General features: G+C 38.1%; 1 protein-coding gene across 1 annotated transcript in view; it reads right to left on the bottom strand.

Moving 5' to 3' along the window:
- NCOR1 (nuclear receptor corepressor 1) overlaps positions 1 to 19,746 on the bottom strand; it is a 51,235-nt gene that overhangs the window by 24,427 nt on the left and 7,062 nt on the right. Inside the window, 15 exon segments of the mRNA XM_010009086.1 lie at positions 614 to 1,175; positions 1,512 to 1,638; positions 2,297 to 2,436; positions 3,150 to 3,212; positions 4,859 to 5,076; positions 5,578 to 5,708; positions 10,768 to 10,869; positions 11,628 to 11,682; positions 12,148 to 12,326; positions 12,858 to 12,948; positions 14,363 to 14,535; positions 15,475 to 15,541; positions 16,505 to 16,557; positions 17,007 to 17,063; positions 18,188 to 18,301. Coding sequence (XP_010007388.1) covers positions 614 to 1,175; positions 1,512 to 1,638; positions 2,297 to 2,436; positions 3,150 to 3,212; positions 4,859 to 5,076; positions 5,578 to 5,708; positions 10,768 to 10,869; positions 11,628 to 11,682; positions 12,148 to 12,326; positions 12,858 to 12,948; positions 14,363 to 14,535; positions 15,475 to 15,541; positions 16,505 to 16,557; positions 17,007 to 17,063; positions 18,188 to 18,301 — 2,132 coding nt within the window.

Raw genomic sequence — 19,746 nt, 5'->3', positions numbered from 1 at the left:
GCTGTTTTCCCAGTCATATTTAAGACATTTTGGATGTATCCTACTAGACTGAGTTTTTGAGAGCAAGAATCAATTAAAACAACTCAATTTCCTAATTTTTGGCTCTACATTCAATGAGTTGTTCACTAACAGGGATGCTATCAATACTATCCCACACTAATCAATCACACTATAAAATTTTCCAAATATACTTCTGAATGTGTAGATTTGTTCATAAGTGTAAAAACAACAAACTAACAAGACCAAACCAAAGCAAAGAACTTCAAAATAGATCCAGTCACCCAATCATTGTTGAACTTATTGGTGGACAGATAGGGGCATTTACAAAGCTCCCCACATAGGTTATTTAGTTATTTAGTTGGTCACCAATTTGTAAATAGCTGCATATCAACAAATCCTGCAGTAGCAAGATCTCCCCCTCCCCACCAGAAATACCACAGAGCTCCTTGTCATGGAAATTCATGCCAGGAGCATATTTTCCTGCTTTGGCAAATCTTCCTTGTTTCAGTAAGCTGCTGGCCTTTCCAGATAATTGTTTAACACAATTCCCATTCTCTGAAAAGATGAAGTTCTTGAAGATGACAACATTGGAATGCTCAACAATTGAACTCACCCTTGTCTGTCAGGTTCTCCATCAACCTCCTCATCAGCACTACAGGTGGCACTCGAGTCATTATCTGAATGGGATTCTTGTCTTGTTGTATTAACCTGTTGTGACAGACTATAGTCCATTTCCTCTGGTTCTGACTTCTCCTTGGGTTTCTCTGTATCTCTCTCTTTGGTATCACTCTCTATTTTCACTTGAATATTCTCTGGTAGCCTCATTTCAGTCTCTACAGGTTCTACTTTGGTATGCACTGGAAGAGTGATCACAGGCTTAGCTTCAATTGGATGGCTTCTACTGTCAACCTCCATAGGCTCTTCTGCCTCATTATTTATTTCTTCCTTAACCTGTGGCTCAGGGATTTGACTCTGACTTTCAGCTGTTGATACACTTGGGGCTGTTAAGGAGGGAGATGTGCTGGCTGCAGGTTTCATGGTAGGTTCTTGTTCTGCTGCAGCCTCAGTGGTTACTTTTGAAGCAGCACTCTCAGGGGGAGTTTCTTCACTTGGTTTTGCAGGTTCTGCTGGAGTTGGAGATGGAGCACTTTCTGTATCAGAACTATTTTCAGCACCTGGAGAAAAAAGAAAGGTTCAATTTTAAATGAGATCTAATTAGGCTTTGCTGAACTGCTCCATTAGAATAATCAAATATACGTCTGCTGTCCCAAAACACAACTAGATAACAGCACAGTCAAAGCATCTTAAAATACTAAGCAATAACATCTTAAGGCTGCTCAATACTAAAAATGCTGTTTCCCCTCCACTCTACACCCTCAACTGCTAACAACCTGAATCAGAGTCTTGGAGCACTACACTATGAAGTGGAACACAGCCTTCTGAGCACATATTGGGCACAAAACATGGGTCTCTTTCTGTGCACACACAAGTTTCCTTCCTAGAAAAGTTACCTTCACTGTCTTCTGGATTCTCTTCTTCATTAGATGCCTCAATATCTTCATCCTCCTGAGCTGACACAGTCGAAGCCACACTCTCACACTGTGACACATCTCGCTCCTCACGGGGCCTCCGCGATGACTGACAAAGACACACATTTACTTTGCACTGAAAATCTGCAAGCACTATTCCTTTCACATGCACTGTCATTTATCAATCTGAGGTTGAAATGAAAGACCAAGAATCTCTGTTTAGCACAGACTCATTCACAGGGGCACTGTCTTTCAACTTCAGGCCAGCTTTTGCAGCTCCTGATCAGCTTGGGAACAAACCACTCAAGAGATGTTTGGGGAACAACACAGACACTGATGCTCTTCACTTCAGTGAGAGAAAGCTGGGATAAAACAGTAGTTTAGAGATTCTACTCAGGATTTTACTTTAGATGCCCCAAAACTTTCAGTTCTGGTCTGGTCTTCTCTTAGTTCTACAGCAATGACCTGAGCTTCTACAGCTGCTGGTGCACTGATGAGGAACATGGTTTTCAGAACACTAAGGAATTCTTCAGGCTTGTGTGTGGTACCTGATAGAAAATTTTCTATTGCATTTTAAGGCAAGAAGCTATTAGAATCACAGGTCAGTGAGCATCAGCTGCCTTTGCTAGGAGATTTACGTCTCAACACAAAAACAAGGAGAAAAGGAAACAAGTGGTGATTGCAAGAGTTTTAGTGAGGCATGATGAATGACTTGAGAAAGATGCCAAGTTTTCCCCTGCAAAATACTCCATGCCCACTGAACTTACCTTCTGTTTGTGCTGTTGGAGGAGGCTGTCCAGATTGTGCCTCCTTTTATAGTTGAAGTAGAAGTTTTTACACTGAGCTTCACTTTTTGTCCCAACCATTTTGGCAATTGCTGCCCAGTTTCGTCCATGTTCCACCAGGCCTGTTCAAACACAGAACAGCCATTAGTAACTATGAGCCATAATTCAGCTATCCAAACCCAAATCAATGCAACAGCAAGGCCTACAGGAAGGTAAGATACAGCAACACTGCTCTCCTTAAGAGAACTCTCACTGTGACAATGCATTTGATAACTGCTTGGGGGGCCAAAAAAAGCTGTGTCAACCTGAGTGTCTGCTTGGGAAGCCTTCAAACTTGACTCCTTGCTGTTGCTAAGATGTAACATCTCTGCTAAAATATTGATTTTATGCATCAAATGTACAGGTAACAGTATTTGCCAAATGAATAGACAAAGTATAGACTACCTTAGCTTTTCTGTGAAAAGCATGTCTTATACAAAAGGAATTTTGCTAAGTTACAAAGACACTGCTTTGAAAATTAACATATAACACACACACCTTCCCATCTGTTTCACGAACTTCCACTGGCCAAATACAACATCAAACAGTTCTAAGTAGCTCATATAAAAAAAAAAAGTCAACATGAGTCTCAAAAAACTGATTTTGTCTGCTAAAGATGTTGGCTGTTTGGGTTTGGTTTTTAGAAAAAAAAAACCAAACGAAACAGAAAATTTCAAATTATTCAGTGAGTGTCATGTTGCACTCTCTCTTATTCAGTAAATAACTGTAATTTTGTAAATACATATTCAGAAGTAATAATTATTCAGAAGTAAGTAAAAAGCTTTCAAAGGTTTACCTTTCTTAGCAACTTCCATCTCTTCCTCTGTCCAGCGGGATGTCTCCACAGGCTCTGCAGAAGCTGAAAGAGGAAGACACTGATCAGAGCAAAGAGCAGAATTCACTGTTATGGCACAAACTGTGCAACCCACAGCCACCTAATCCATGCACATTAAGGCTTGTTCAGGTCACATGGGAAAGCTGCTCTTGTCAGTGGGAAGTATTCAATCTCCACTAATCCAGGTCAGAGGTATAATAGGAACCACCACAATCTCAGCACAGAAAACTGTTAAAAACTATTCTACCTACAAAATTATTATTATCTGTCAGGGAAGACTTGTAAGTAACTTAGATATATTTATCACTACAATTGTAGTAAACTGTCAGTAATTACCATCAACTACTAAAAGCAGCAATCCCACGTGCCATAAACTAGTTCCATCTTATTTCACTGACTCCAGTGGAAAATACTGAAATGGTTATTTATCGTTTAGTGGATATCAAGAAATCTACTATTCTTATATTTACTGAGTTTCCTGCTGGACAAACTGAGAAAAATAAAAGAAAACAGCCAGTTTGTGAAAACAATCAGGAAACTAAATGTGATTAAACACAAAATACTTCTCATTCACTTCTCTGGATTTGATATAATTCTGTTTCAATTTCTGAATGGCATAAGCTGCAACAGGCTCCATTTTCTTTTCAAAACCTCTGCCATTATGCACAGCAAGCAGCATGGACCCTTCAACAACTTCCATTAACAAACAACAAAGTTAGGACACAAAAAAGTATATGATCCACTGAAAAGCTTTTCTGGATTTTCCAGAAAACCCTGCAAAACCATTTAAAATAAAGCAAAGCAACCCTCCCTGTCACCTTAGCCTAGTTGCTGACAAAATCCCACCATAACAACTGAGCAAGGATGTTTTTCACAATCTCTGATGTTTACGCTTCAAATGAGGATGGATTTACCCACTTTGGTCTTTAGGATATGCAGAATATCTGAGCAGCAAGAGTTGTTACAAATTCTAGAATAGCAGCTGCTGTAACTACCCTGTTAAGAGCCAGCAACAACAAACTTTGCCACAGCAGAGCACTGCAAGGGAAAAAAAAACAACTGCCCTGCTACCCTGGATAATTATTTACTAGCCACAAGGTGTTCTGGTGCTGGTATTTCTGCACCACCACAAATTACATCAGCCTTTTAAACAATGCAGCCAGAGAGAGCAGTCTTTTTTAATTCCACAAGCCAAGAAAGTAACATTTTAAAGAAGTTTCTTGTCATCTAATGCAGAAACAACAAAAACAACTTGCTAGGATCCATTTCAGATTATGAAATTCCCTAAAGTACTCAAATATCAGGCCTACTTATTTAACAATAAACTCTGTGAGCTGCAGCCTGAAAGTCAATCTGTGTCAACAGCATTTGGATCTCTTCAGACCCATCATGAACCCTGCAAAGAGAGAAAACGTGGTTATCACAGAAAGGCTCAACTGCCTTTTTCATCCCCCACATGGTTCTAACAGTCATCTGATTACACATAAACTATTCATGAAGTTACACTCATGAAGTTTAACAGCACCACACAGTCATAAAATTATAAGCAGGCCTAAGAATAAAGATATATATATTTTTAAAAGTGCACTGCATGCAGAGAGAACAGTCTTCTGCCTTTGAAGAGCCTGATGGCCAGCTGGGTCCCTGAGTGTCCTATAAATGCTACTCACAAGGTTCTGGTGGTGGTGGAAGAGGTGGTGGTGGTTCTTCAGTGGCTGCAGCTGCAGCAGCATTTGCTTGTGCAGCTTCATTTGTCATAGATCTGGTGATCCTGCCCTTACGGCGACCTTGGCTATTGGCAGTTTTTCGGCCCCGAGGAGTGGCCTGCTCCCTCTCCTCTGTTTCCTCTGATGCAGCTTCAGATTTGTCCTTTTCTTTGGTGTTCTCTCTGGGAGGAGTTAAAATACAGTTCAGTCATATTCAGATAGCCATGATGGGAAGATATTCCTGAACATCAGTGTTAAAGTACCCCAGAACAAACCACAAACGAAACTGCAGGAACTCAAAAGATGCCTTTAGTGAGACAGACTTCCCTTTCTGCCCACGATTTAGAGCTTCTAGAGAATAAGACAGGTGCACAATATAATAAACTTTAAAGAAAATATGCACACTGTGATAGAGCATATGAAAAAAAACAAATCAACACAGTATGAAAAACTACATGTGCAAAAAAACCCGCAACCTGTGGCTTTTTTCACCAGTCTGATTAATTTAGCAAGACAGAGGAATTAATATGTTAAAAAAATTGTTTAATGCACAAAACCTAAACCAAATAGGAACAGTTTTCAGTTCAGATTTCACTGTCAAGCTGATGCAAATTCTATTCTGATCTTTGCAAAACCCCCCACAATTTAGAGTGAATTAATGCATTTTCAGTTCAAATACTTACTTAGATTCTTCCTTCTCGTCCTTTTCCTCCTCATCTTTCTTTTCCTCCTCTTTTTTCTCTGCTTTGTCTGCTTTTTCCTCTTCTACTTTTTCTTCTACCTTTTCTTCTTGAGAAGGACGAGCAATTTGTTGCTGAAACAAAACAGGATTTACACATTATAACAACTTAGTCATAAAAAGGTGCAGTGACTTGTACGCAGAGCAGCAGAAACACTGATGCTGCCTTACCTCCCACTTGATAATAGATTAAGATTCAGTCACTGCACACTGGTCAATGTAACAGCAAAAACACCTCTCTGCCAAAAATTATAACACCCATCTGCTCCCTGAAATCAAAATGAACATGATGCTCTAACCATCAGCTCTCAAGCTTCATAAGTCCCCTTTGCCATAGGATGTGCCATTTTTATATATTAGCTGTATATCCTCTCAGTTTATTTTCTCTTGTATTTCTCCTGGGCAGCTGCCCCAATCAAATATGCTGTTTTGCCTTATAAATTCCATGGAGGTCCAGGCTGCTTCTGCAGCAAGAGCACAGAGGTGACAACGTGCACATCCATGTGTCCCTGTTGAATGCCACACTAAAAATGAACAGCTGCGTTTTGGAAGTGCTCAGGGAGCTCTGACCATCTTGTGTAGTAATGGTGTTGCTCCTCTCCAACTTTATTTTTAACACTGTCCATTTTAAAACAGTGAAACACGATCACTTACAACTTGGAAGCAGAAGGATAAAAATCATGAGCAACTCTAAGTCACCTTCTCAAAACTGTCTCTGGTAATTAAGAAATACAATTGTTCAAACAACTGGGTCAGGAATTTTAGACTTACATTTCCAGAAAATTATAGCCTAGAAGTTTTCTTTTAAAAAAAAACCCCTACAGTCTTCATTGAGATTATAATTTTACAAACACATTCAGCACCGACAAATGACAAATTAATTCTTGTTACCCATTATTATCGTAAGGAAAAAAGCAGAAAATACTGTTCTACACATTCCCTGTTAAGGGAGCCTCACTCTTCATCTTTCAAAGCAATACAGGTGACTACCATGTGCAAGGTGATTTTAGAAAGCACATACATTTGATTTAAACTTTCCAGAAGAAACAATCTGCTCCAAACAAGAATTAGTGAAAAAAAAATTCTGTTATTTAATGTGAACACATAGAATTACCAGCAGGGTCCCTTATAGTTGCTTCAAAACAAACCAACACAAAATTTAGAAAAAATTGTGCCATTGCTTTTGCTATTCCTTATCACACACACAAAAGATTAACAATAGCCTTGACATGAATACTACATGGATAGTATCTCTAACAAGGTGATCACCTGAGTGGCACAGAAAAATCCAAGCCTTCTACTAGGAGCTGGTACTAGGGACCATACAAGAATGAGACAAGAAAGCCTGAGGCTGCAGGTGAGGTTATAGCAGGCAGGACTCCAATTAAAGGTGAGGGGAGAGGGAGGGGAAAGAAAGTTCTCTTCCTGCTCCCTTGAAAATACCTAAGCTTTTCTAAAATGCATTATTAGAGTTTAAATTCTGCCTTAAATATGTTTCCATAAGAAATAACAGAATCTAAGAGAAGGTGGGGAGCTGGATATGGCCACACAGAGGGAACTACTCACAGGGGTTTACAATGAAGGGGCTTGAATGGGTAAAACAAAACCTCTGTCAGTCTTCATTCCAGTCACCCCTCCAGAGGAACTGCAAAACCCAGATACTCTCCACTCCAATTTGGTGTGTGCAGAACAAACTTGTTCCTTATGAGCATTAGACTCTGTGAGTCAACTTCAAGAAGCGAAATACATGTAATATTTATATAAAGCAACTTTCCAAATAAATACCCAAAGTACATTTGGCAATTCACGGAAAGACAAGGGCAGAGAGCTACAGGATTGCTGTCCCAGGACTCCATTAACTCACATTTACAGTCCACTGAAAAAAATCCTCAAAAAAGGCTTTTTCACAGAGGAACCAACCTTCCTGTAAGTGTAGCAGCAGGTGTCACTCTTTCACTAGCAAAACTGAGGCTGGAAATAGTCACAAAAAAGACTTGGTTTCAACACTTCAATAATGTGAATTGGAGCAGAAAACCCAAACACTGAACACTATCATCTTGCTGCAGATTATTAGCATTTAAGATGCCAGCATCACTTGGTTATGCAAAAAACTGCCTTCAAGCAAGATGTCAGAGACATGCTATGATAATTTATTTCTGTCTTGTTAAACAGACTGGCCTCAAAAGAAAGGAATTAAAACCTGCATTTTCAGAAGAAAAGAAAAAAATGTAAAAAATAAAATCTGCATTTTACATACAAGCAATTTACAAAACAGCTACTGAAAATCCTCTGCTCTTTTTGCCTGGCTCATTTAACATCCCACTTTGTAAATAACAGGTTCTCTATTTCACAGTGAATTCATTGAACATGCATAATCAATAGGTCAAGTGCAGGTTAAACACAAACCTTAAAACAGTTGAAGCCTCGGTCAGCGACGTACCTGCACATTCATCTGTTGATTAAAACTTTTACTATCCAGGCAAGGGGACGGGCTTTAATTCGGGGTACGATTCAAAAGGACAAAGCCCACACCAGCACCGAAATCACACGACTCTTTAGCAGAGGCTGCCTGACCCAGCAACGTGTTTATTCCAGGAAATTGTGTCATTCTGCCACTTAAGCTGCCTACAGCAGAGTTGCCCGTCTCACATCCAACCTTTTAATCTCTGTGGGGTCACCCCAGGATACCCCAGCGAGCCTGGTGTGCTGCCTGTCACAGCCAGCAGATTTCTGTCTAGTCAGATCACTGGACTGGGCCACCTGCTGTGAAGGCACAGCCTGACCCAGGCAGTGTTTGTGCTGACCAGGCAGCCAGGCCACAGAAACACACCCCTCTGCTACCCAACTTCAATGAAAAACTTCACTCCTTCCAGGAGATCCCCAAGGAATCCCCTCAACTCCAGGTAAAAGCACCCTGCTTTCTTCCAATACTATGCTAAGAACTTGCTCTTCATTTGAAGTCACATTTGGTTTCAGATGCTCTCGTTTAGTTGCCCCCATGAGTGTTCTGGAACAGCTTATGGAGCAATTTCTAAAAAGTCCTTCCTAGACCTATTTGAAGACAAAAATGTATCAGAATTCAGTAAGCCAAACATCTCTTCACTTGACATGCCTCAATCTAACATTCTCTGAAGGAAATGCCTCCACACTGAAACTGAAGTCAAGCTGGACCCACTACATTCTCTGAAGGATTTCAACATCATTACCATGATTAATAGCTCCTCCACTGTAATATTCCACTTGCTTGCTTTCTGATTTATAAAAATATATGAACTATTAAGAGTTTAAGCTCAAGCACCTGTTATTGGCATAAGCCCATCTCAAAGCACATCAAAAACCTTACATGACTGGTGTTTGCCATTCAGCAAGGAACTTTCAGGTTGCTACTGAGAGATGTGAAAAATACCAGCTTCAAACAAAGCTGGGGTGTGGGAGGGAGAGAGGGATGAATTCTGCAATCATAAGATAAAAGTTCTGGCAAGCAAGGCAGTTCAACATTCTCAAGTTATTTTTTACTAGCCGTAATAGATGCTGTTAATTTATCACTGATTCAATTAAAGAAATACACATGATTTTTAGGGACCATGCAATTCCTTCCTGCTGACCTATAGAGGTCTGAATTTAAACTTGTAGAAATGGTAACATTTCCCATTTAGAATGTTGAGAGTATTTCCTGGAGTTTGCAAGTTTACCTCAACATTCTTCAGACCCACAAGCTCTGACACTTCCCTGCACCCTTAACACAGCACACACTGAGCCTGTCAAGCAGTTGCCCACATTTTAGTGGTCTGCTGTAGCACTTAACGTGCATCAACAATGAGCAATTAAGACCTACAGCTCTGCTAAAATTCAAGAAGCAAGTAATTTGAGTTGAATGAACAGCAGCTCCAGTGTTCCAACTCATGTATTTAGTTGTTCACACATAAATCAGTATTCAGAGGAGCAGTTACAAAGTCAAGCAGAGCACCCTGGGTGTCCTTTTGTAGAGAGCCAAGTTCACAAATCAATGCCCTGGTGTACAGGGCTGTAATTTAAGAAAAGGAAAGCAAACATTTATGGATTGAGAAATGAGAAATCCATCCAAATTTTGAATTCTACCACTATTCTACAGTTTAACAACACTGAAAGACATTTAAATATACATATTTAAATATTAATATCTATTTCTTCTGATGTTCTTCTGAATATCTCAATACTCAGAGCTACATTGCATTAAGGCTTGAGCCAGTTCTGTCTCCTCACCTCTTAGCACAGCTGCAGAAGGACAGCACAGGACAAAGATCCTGCTCAACATCTGTGTACTTGCTATGATCACAGCAATCTCATTTCACCATGGAACATGAAATTGAGCCACTTAAAACAGCAATATTATCGGCATTTAGTGTCCACAGCAACTGCCTACATTTTGAACAACCTTCTTTCTATCTGTCATCTATCCATACTTTAATGAGCATCTTCCACCATCACTAATCACACAACAATACCCTTTTCCTATTAAAAAGCATTATTAGGCTTGGAAAGTCTAACAGAAGTTCTATCAAAATACAGGATATTTCCAGTATTTCTCCCATCACAGCAGTTCACAATTAGTCAGAACAGAAGCTCTAAATCCTGTGCATAATGAAAATGACCTAATGCCAAGCAAACCATAATTTGTGAGGTACAGACAAGTAAGTCTTCTGTGCTATTATCTCTTCTCTTAGAACATCACTCCATAATTTAAAAGGTTTAAGTTCAACTGCACCACAGAAGCACAATACTGTCATCGCATTTTCCAGTGTGAGTCACGTGCTAAGCCTAAATTCTCTTGGCTCTAAGATAGGATTTAATGAAGGATTCAACTTCAATGGCTATGGCAAAGTCCTCAAATAAAATGAATTGTCATATTTTAAAAAGATACAAAAGTGCAAAAGAAGAAGATATTCCACAGAATTAAAAATAATGTAACCAAGAACACCCTTGAGGTCAGGATTGCTTAAACATAAAAAGGGCAACAATTCAGTAAAGGAAAAATAATTATTTTTCCTTTCCCCCCCCTCCTCACACATATATACTTGCTATAATGGATAGTAAGACATCTGTACATCGGAAACAATAAATAAGAATAACCAAATCACTCATAAATTGAAGATACCTGGTTTCTTCCTCTGCGTTTACCATAATTCCTTCGCACAAGGGCTTTATAATTTTCATTTTTCTTAGTCAAATAATAATATAATACACAGTCAGGAACATTCTAAGGTGAAAAAGCAAAAATAAATTAATAAATTTGGTTTAATCCCTAGAAAAGTACATTTCTAGTATTTCATTTCTCTCAATACTTAACTATTCAGCCCCTAGATGAAAATAAAACGTTATTAGATGTGTTTGCTCAGCAGGGAAGTAAATTCACACACAAACATCACAATATAACTATGCATAAAATTAGTGTTAAATGCAAATCCTATGTATTTATAATGCACCTCAGCTCCTTCAGTCTTCAAGATTTAATAATATGTACTAGACAATTTGCAAGTTTGAAAGCTTCTATTTATTGTAATAGCTTTATGTGTTCCAGCTTCTGTTCTTAGTTCTCCATTACTCCTGACATCAGTTCTGCAGGACCAGTTCTACAGACTAAATTGAGTTCTAAAGACTAACTCAGGCAGCAGAAGGATCCCCCTGAAGGTTCCTCAGCACAGTGGCTCAGCAGAGCCAATTATGTCCTTATCTAAGCATTGAGACAGTTAGAGAAGCTTCAAAAAGAAAATAAGACCAAAACTAAATGAACTGCCATTTTCTTTTCTTGTCATTAACAGTGTCATTTCAGTAACTTTTTTTAGATGCTTGCAGGCACTGATTATGTTACTGATCAAGCATTATAGAATCCTATCAAAGCAGTAACTTCTGGACTTTTTTTTTCCCCAGGAAGGGAAAATGATGCTGGAATAAATGACTTACATTTGGAAAGGTAGGGATCCCCCCTAGGCTTTACTTATATTAAAAAAATCTTACCTTTCTTTCCAGGTAGGAAGCAATTAGACCAAAGTTCTTGGGATGTTGGACAAACCTTTTATAAATCAGAAATTATTTAACAATGTAATTCATGATCAAATAAGCAAAGCAATCTTCAAAAAAATCTGTTCCATCAGCAAGCTTTTGATTTATACAACTGAAATTAGTCTAAAAAGCCCAGTTTCCAAATTGTGGAAATTTTGAACTAAGTGCTTAAAATGAGCTATTAGCTGATACAATGAGGTCATACACCAACTCTTCTCATTTTCATCTTATCATGGAACTAAAGTACCTCTGAGAAAATCTCTTATTTAAGGAATAAATGCACGTGAGCCTCCTCAGCTGAAAACCAGGAGAAGTCTAAAAATTTAGCAATATTTCCTTCATCCAACCAACAACATAACAAACATTAATGCACAAAAGCTCCAGCATTCCCGATTTAACTGATGTTTACTCTGGGGTTAGGTATTGAACTGCCATTTGCAATGTAATAAAAACAAAAGATAAGAAAGCTCATTACTTTTCCTTAAAAATCTCTTTCTCATGGTCGGTCCAGACATTCATGAACTGTCTGTCTTTATAAACTTTCATGGGATCCTCCATCAGACCATTCATATTAATAAACTTCACTCGTCTTTGTTCTGCATCAAACATCATGGGAGGAATGACCGAGAGCTGACGCATTTGTTTCTCATTATTCTACAGGCAAAGAATAGAAGAAAAAGTAATGGATAAAAAATTGCTACTAATGCACACACTTCTTTGTATCACACAACTAAAGCTCCACGACAATATACATTCATCGTTTGACACCTCTTTTTTTTTTGTCCACTTCTCAACTCTTCTGGAAGTTGTCACTATCATTGACACCACCAGCTAAAGGGAAGTGTGTGGCAGATGATGAATAACTAAAATGGTGCAGGCTTGTAGAAAGGAAGAGTGTTCACATGTTTGTTAAGAGCTGTAAAAAACTAGGTTGTAGCAAGGCTGCAGTGAACACAGACACATAAGAAAAAGCTAGGAGACACAATTAGAAAGCAGAACCCTTAAAAGAAAAATACTGTAAGACCCATTTCAAGGCAAACTTCACTCAGATTCCACCCCCAAACCGGCCCAAAAAAGGTTTCTGGTATCAAAACCACAACCCCTCTGAAAGACCTTTCACTGCCAGTAAAAGGATTTGGAGTCATTTGCTGTGCTTCCATAGCAAAGTACAGACAAGAGCCTCACCTCCTGCTCAGAAAGTCCATCAATGATTTCAGAAATCTCATGTTCACTTCTAGCAATAGTTGCTGAAAGTCCAGCCCCTCTTTGACCAACCCTAGAATGAGGGGAATACAGAAGTAGTAAGGACAAAGTGGAAAACAGCTGCATTTTCAGATTTTGTACACAACAATGACAAGATGTTTTGTGTAATGATCAGTGAACGTTCATTTGCTCAAAGATTTTGCTGAACTAATCAATTTGCACAAAATTTGACCAAAACCCCTTAGTATTTACTCAGCAATAGTATCACAAGCCCAGCTATAGACAAAGCTCCATTGCATTAGAGAACATAACTAGTAGTTTGTCATTACAAAGATGTGATATATTCTTAAAGTAAAAGCTTTTTATAGAGAGGAGTTCTGCTTCCATCCTAACCATTTACTTTCTTTTTCTCTTGATTCCACAAAGCCAGATATTGCAAACTCTCTGCTTTTCCTATCTTTTATGAAGAAAGGGGGTTTAGACAGATGGCTAGAAGAGATAATGAGATGAAATCTTTATGGGGCTTGAACTCTCAAAGGTGTATTAAAATTATCTTAAACATCAGATAAACACATTTGAACACAACTGAAGCAAACTTGACCTAATTCTGAGATAAAGCACTGCCTACACTACTGTAGATAAACTGAACTCTCAAATGAATTGCACTTCATTCCTTTTAAGACTCTTTGTACAGTTTCCATTTAACAAATGTCTGAGAGATTAAAATTAAATAATAGGGACATAATTGTTGTAGCTTGCACACTTCAAAAAGCAAAAATGTCTGGATAAAAATTACATGGCAAGTACAAAAAAAGATCACTCAATTTGTTAAATAAAGAAGTCCAATTATTTTGAGTGTGTAGGCTAGTGAATATAGGGATCATGAAAAAAGGAGTAACACAGACATACAGTAACAGAAAAATACTAAAGTTTAAACTAGGGTGTAGGCCCAAAATGAACAGGCTGGTGTGCAGTTGATGCTCCCATTATCTGAAGACCAACTCCACAAACCTCTTTGTGCACCTAAACAGCTTAACTCACACAGCCTCACCAAGCACCACAACCTAACCAGGCTTTGCTAATTAGCCCTTTTTCTGTGTTTCTTTTGGAAAATACGGGTTTTGATGGCAGATCTAAAAAGTAGGACAGGAAAGGAACAATTTGGGGACCACTAAAGCAGCCCAAAAGGACACCAAACTGATGAGGTGACAGGGCTGACAGGGAGGAGCAAGAAGGGGCAAGACCTAAGGAGATCTACAAGGAGAATCATGAAGATCCTTGGGATGTGAACTCAAACTTGAGCTCAATGCTGTGAAACACAGAGAACAAGTGAAAGAACATTCTACATTATGCTATACAATAATATCCTTTTTAAAGTGATTAACATAACACTTAACCATTAAGCTGAACCCATTTTATTATGAATAATCACAAAACTTACATCCTAAGAGATATTTTAGAGGAATATTTCAAATCCAAGGAAATACCTTTGGAATCGTTCTTGCTGTTCTCTTTGCTTCCGGATTTCTGGAAATTGTTTTTCATAGTATTCCCTGGTTTTGCTCTCCTTGGCTTTCCTGCGTGGATTATTTTCTATCCTGTCAACTTTCTTCTCCCATGCCTCCATCAGCTGGTCGTAACGCTGACAGATTTTCTGCTCCTGTTAAATTACAAAGGTAAACCTTGAACTAAACACAAACACACAAAGTGATCAGTGCACAGAACAGGGATGGACTCCATATTTTTCCTCCTCTAGTGGCTCTTCTATTCTGAAGATGACACATAATTTTCAGCAGAGAAGGTGAGGAAGTGGATATAAAAAATGTACATTTTTTAATATTACAGACTATTTCTTTGCTTTACACATCACAGTGTTGTTTGGTAACTGTTAATACTGCCTTCCAGAACTCTCACATCTTCTGGTACCAGGCTTTTAATTATGTAAATTGGTTTAATTTTTAAATTTTGTTTTATTTCACAATTTTAATTAACAGAATGGGGCTTGAAGTCCTTAAACTCAGCAATATGGAGGGAGCTGCTCCCACTTAAAAGAAACCTTGGGCTGTAAGAAGAAAAATACATCACTACATTTTCATGGAGGAATCTTCCAATTTGATTCTTAATATTAAAAAAATGGTCTTTCAGACATCACCCAAAGCAGCCCTTGGACTTTGCATGCCACTGGCTACAACAGCATGCAAGAGAGAACATTAAGTCAGTTAACACTGGTATCCAACATACACATTTTATTTAAAAAGCTAACTTTAAAGAACTTTCAGCTACTACAGCTACTGTATGAGAGAAGAAGTTCAGAGAGAGGCCAGGCATGACAAAGATTTTCACTGTCTCTTCCACTCAAAATACTCTAAGAAAAGGAAAGAAAAAAAGCTTTTTCCTTACTGCTCTCTAAATGTTTTTCACTCAAATAATCAACAAACTACAGCTGGAAACCTGAAATTTGTTTTTCAAGGAATCAACAGAATTTTAGCTTAAGATCTTAATTTGCTACATCAATGGGTTTTACATCACATGTTTGATAATGCAAGTCAAGGATCCAGACAGAAAACCAACCCTGTGCCCAAAAGAATGGTCACATTACCCGTTGTTTCCTTGCATGATTCCTTCTTTTAAAGAACAGTATGAGCTTCTTCCTCATCACCTGGTTTCTGGAAAACAAAATTGGGGGGAAAAAAAAGTGAACTACATCAGAATCAAGCACTTCAAAAACTACTCAACAAAGACCATATGGATTCTAAATGCCAGATCATTATTATGAAATATATTTTCAGGGATAGAAAGCAGAGGGAAAATTACTGATGAAATGATCATCTAATTAATTCTGTAGATAAATGAGTTCACCATCATCTTTGCAGAACTGAAACATTACAAGTAATCAGATGCGACTTAATGGAAATTTGAATCTGAGGACAAATAAGCTTAATTAAGCACAATTAAAAATTAATCTACTAAAACTTTATTTCCATTTATAAACAATATTTGATTTAGTGAATTAGCTCATACAAATCTGAGAAACAAGTTCTATATTAGAAAAGAAAAAAATAATTCCTTTTCCTAAAAATGCACATTTTTGCCAGAAGAAAAACAACCAGAATTTGGTTTGCCCTAACTAGCAACCAAGTGTAGCATGCAACAACTCTGCTTGCAGCTCATCACAACAAATGAGTACATGGTTCAGTCCATAAATAAATAGATAATAACAAAAATTCAGGACCATAGGACTGCTCCTACCATGTATTGAGAGAAGTAACTTTTAAACACTTATTTGAATAATACATTCAGGAAAAGCTGACTAGGCCTATTTAGGTTGAATCTGGCATTTCAGACTTTGAAAAATACCAGCAGTACCAACTTAAAATAAAAGCTTTGTGATTTATTTTAATCTTTAAGTTATGATGCACAGTTAGTGTTTCCCTTTGCCCTCAGTACCTTAACTCTCCTTGCAGCACTGCTCTACAACATGGAAATCAGCAAATTACACAGACTGGGAGCTTTTAAATACTTTTGAAGTACACACATCCTATCTGGAAATCACAGCAGCCAAAAATGTGAGTGGATGTTTGAGTCTGGGCCCCTTAAAGGGCACAATGACATGATAGTAAAGCACTTACGTTTTGATGTTCTCATGGTAGACCTTCGTGTCTGATGGCTGGTTGTAAAGGGGCTACAATTTGGGATTAGAAAGGTATGTTCAGTACTTTTCCTCACATGTAATTCTAAAAGTATATGCAAAATATTTCACAATATTTTAATATTCTGCCAATTTTGCACACAAACTGAGATGCAGAAATCTGAAGGGACTAGAAGGTGCTCAACACAAAGCAGAGATTTAATTACTTAATCACTGTAGTTACTTATCTATATAAGATACACATATAAGATACTTATCTATGTAACATATACTTACATAACATTCTTTTTTTTTTTTTTTGGTATTACACTTACATGGCAAATCAGTTTGTTCAATCCCCAATTCACCAGTGTATTTAAACACTTCTTCTATACATAAACATAGAACTCCATCTGTTTATCACAACAGAATTGCAGACAGGAGGACAACATTGGCAACACAGAAAACAGAAAAAAATGTCCACACCAAAACACACAACTTACCAGTTCAACTTTTGGACCAAGACCTTCAAAAATTTTGTGAGCTTCTTCTGCCTTTTTCTGAAAATAAGATGTTTTGAATATACTTAAAGTAAATCAGAAGTTAATATCAAAAGTGTATCTGAACTCTCTCACTTCTACTGGCTACCAAAGCCCTGTGTGACCACACTATATCCTTCTTAACCTGCTTCCACAATGTTGCCTCAGCAAATCAAGAAACCTGCACCTGAATCTGACCCCCATGTTTGGAAGCTGATAGAGCATAAAACCAGAAACTGATCTCTGCAGCTCACAGAGAACATGCATTCAGTAAATAATATGGCAAATGTAATTACTAAGAGGAAGAAAGGTGTCCAGTAAAACAAAAGTATATGTAGCTTTGAAAAAAATGGAATTAAAGAGAGTAAACTTCTTGAATTGCAGTCTGGGAGTGTGAATAAATGTGATTGAGAACCTTTGACACAGAAGGATGTCTAAGGTTGCCGTGCCCTCACATCAGGCAAAGACCTCAGAATAACTCTGACCCTAAAGGAGGCAGGACTCAATAAGACATTTGGCTTTCAGGAATTTCAAGCCTGTACAAGCTTCCAAAGGCCTCTGTCAGCAGACAAGGTTATCTGAAATGACCCAACACATTAGTTCAAATTCACCTATGTATACTTCCTCATATCTGTTAATTTACCCAAATCTGAAGTGCCAGAAGTCAGAGTTTAAAAAGAAGGTATAGAATCTTACATGTGCAGTTTTTCCCCCTCAGCTAATATAAGTGTTCGGTCTTCAGACAAGCTTGTCAGTATTTATGTGGGGAAAAGAGAATTCAAGATAAATTTCTGGAGCATTTTTTTATATTCATCTCTATATATGTACACACAAAAATATCTATCTATAAGTATATACGTGTGCGTGTGTGTAGGCAGAAACAGACACTTATATCTCAACACAGAGGTCCAATGAAACCAATAGAAGTGTTTCCCTAGACTGGAGGAGGATTCTGTTTGAAAAATAAAAATATCATGCAAGTGTCTTTCATTTAAAGAAGTAAATTAACATGAAAGGAGGAGCAGGCAAACCAGTGAAACAGGACAAGCAAAAACTGCCCCGTGGAAGTGAATTAAGACACAGTGAATTTGAGCACAGTGGGTCAGACCTGCAGGTACACTCAGTCAACTGAGAAGGACACTCACCCGATTCTCATCGTAAATAATCTGGACGATACTGCGGTGCTTCTGTTCCACTGGAGGGGGGGAGACAGGTCTCTCTGGCTCTGGAGGCTTAGCAGCTTCTTCTTCAAGTTGTTGCTAAGAGACAAAAGAAAGAAAATCAGCCATCCACACCACATTACCCTTACCAGTAATTAAGTCAGAGATAACATATGCATCTGATCAACAGTTAGCACTGCCTGGTATTTCTCTTCTTAACTGACAAGGAATGAATGAAAAGAGCTGTAGTGCCAACAGGGACAATAGCAAGACTATTTTTGTACTAAGGGTAAACTAAATTTAAAAGACTCACCTGCATCAAACCAGACTTGTCTCAGCTTGACATTTAAAGCCACTGTTGCATTGTAATTTATCACAAACTTTAAAGAAAGATATTAACTTTGGAGAATGGTTACACCAAACCTGTCTTCTCACAGAGGAAGTATCCACAGAGATGTCTTTCTCCACTGTAGATATTCAAGTATCGTTATTACTACTGGGTTTTTTTTTTTCAAAAGGTACAAAAGTCCTTCTAACACTCCACATAGAACATCTTCCTAAACGTACTTCCCACCAGAAGCAAACCACTCCACATCTATTGAAGATCCAAGATCATTCCAATACCAAACCAGCAAAGAAACTTGTCATATTTTCCTGGCTACAACACTGCTGTGCTTTACTTTCACATCAGATAAATCTGATTCAGTGACATCTTCATTTTTTTAACTGTAAATATCCTTCATCCATGTCTGCCACAAAAACACAACAAAGAAATTCTGACACTAGGGATCCATCTGTCTTACAACACTGGCTAAAATGTGCTATATTGCTGCATTCTTAAGAGTTCAAAACCCAGTAGTTTTGCGCAATGTCAAAATAAACAGGCTCAACTATTGCAGGAAACAGGAACTTTATAATTTTTTCAAGTCAAATAACACTATAAAAGTGCACAAATGAACCTTCATAGATGATAACCACAGTTATTTGCTGATTTTGTGGAAAAGTGAACAAACAACAAGATAAGCATCATTAACTCACAGCCAGGTACTTTGTGACATCCTTTTTTGGTTTTCTGCTGAAGGTCACTTTACAGGTCATTAAAATTCAGATGTAATTAAATGCTTCCAGACCATAAAATCATACTGCTCCAGAAAGCTGTCAGTCTGTTATCCTGGACCTACAAATTAACAAACCCTGCAGCACAACCCTCACTTCCTACAGAATTCTCACTAAAAAAAAAACAAACAACAAACCTTAAAGCTGGCACTACTTCTACATGGATCTTTGAAAGTTAAAAAGGAAAAGGAGACAAGGACTTTGCTTTTCCAATGAATAAGAGATGTCTAGATTGAAGGGTGGGCTTAGTTGGTCACGACAACTATAGGGAAGAAAACAACTACTGCCAGCAAACACTTCCTTTGCTTCCAATGGCTGAAGTGCCGTTCCCTGACGCAAAGCACAGCCAGGACTGTACTGAAAAAAAGTAGTATTTCCTCCTTTATCTCTCTGCTCTATTTACTAACACCCGTCCTACTACTCTTTCC

Source organism: Chaetura pelagica, unplaced genomic scaffold (genome assembly GCF_000747805.2).
Source record: "Chaetura pelagica isolate M959 unplaced genomic scaffold, ChaPel_1.0 scaffold72, whole genome shotgun sequence".
Taxonomy (NCBI): domain Eukaryota; kingdom Metazoa; phylum Chordata; class Aves; order Apodiformes; family Apodidae; genus Chaetura; species Chaetura pelagica.
Note: the sequence above shows the minus strand (reverse complement) of the source record. Positions and strands in the feature narration are given on the sequence as shown.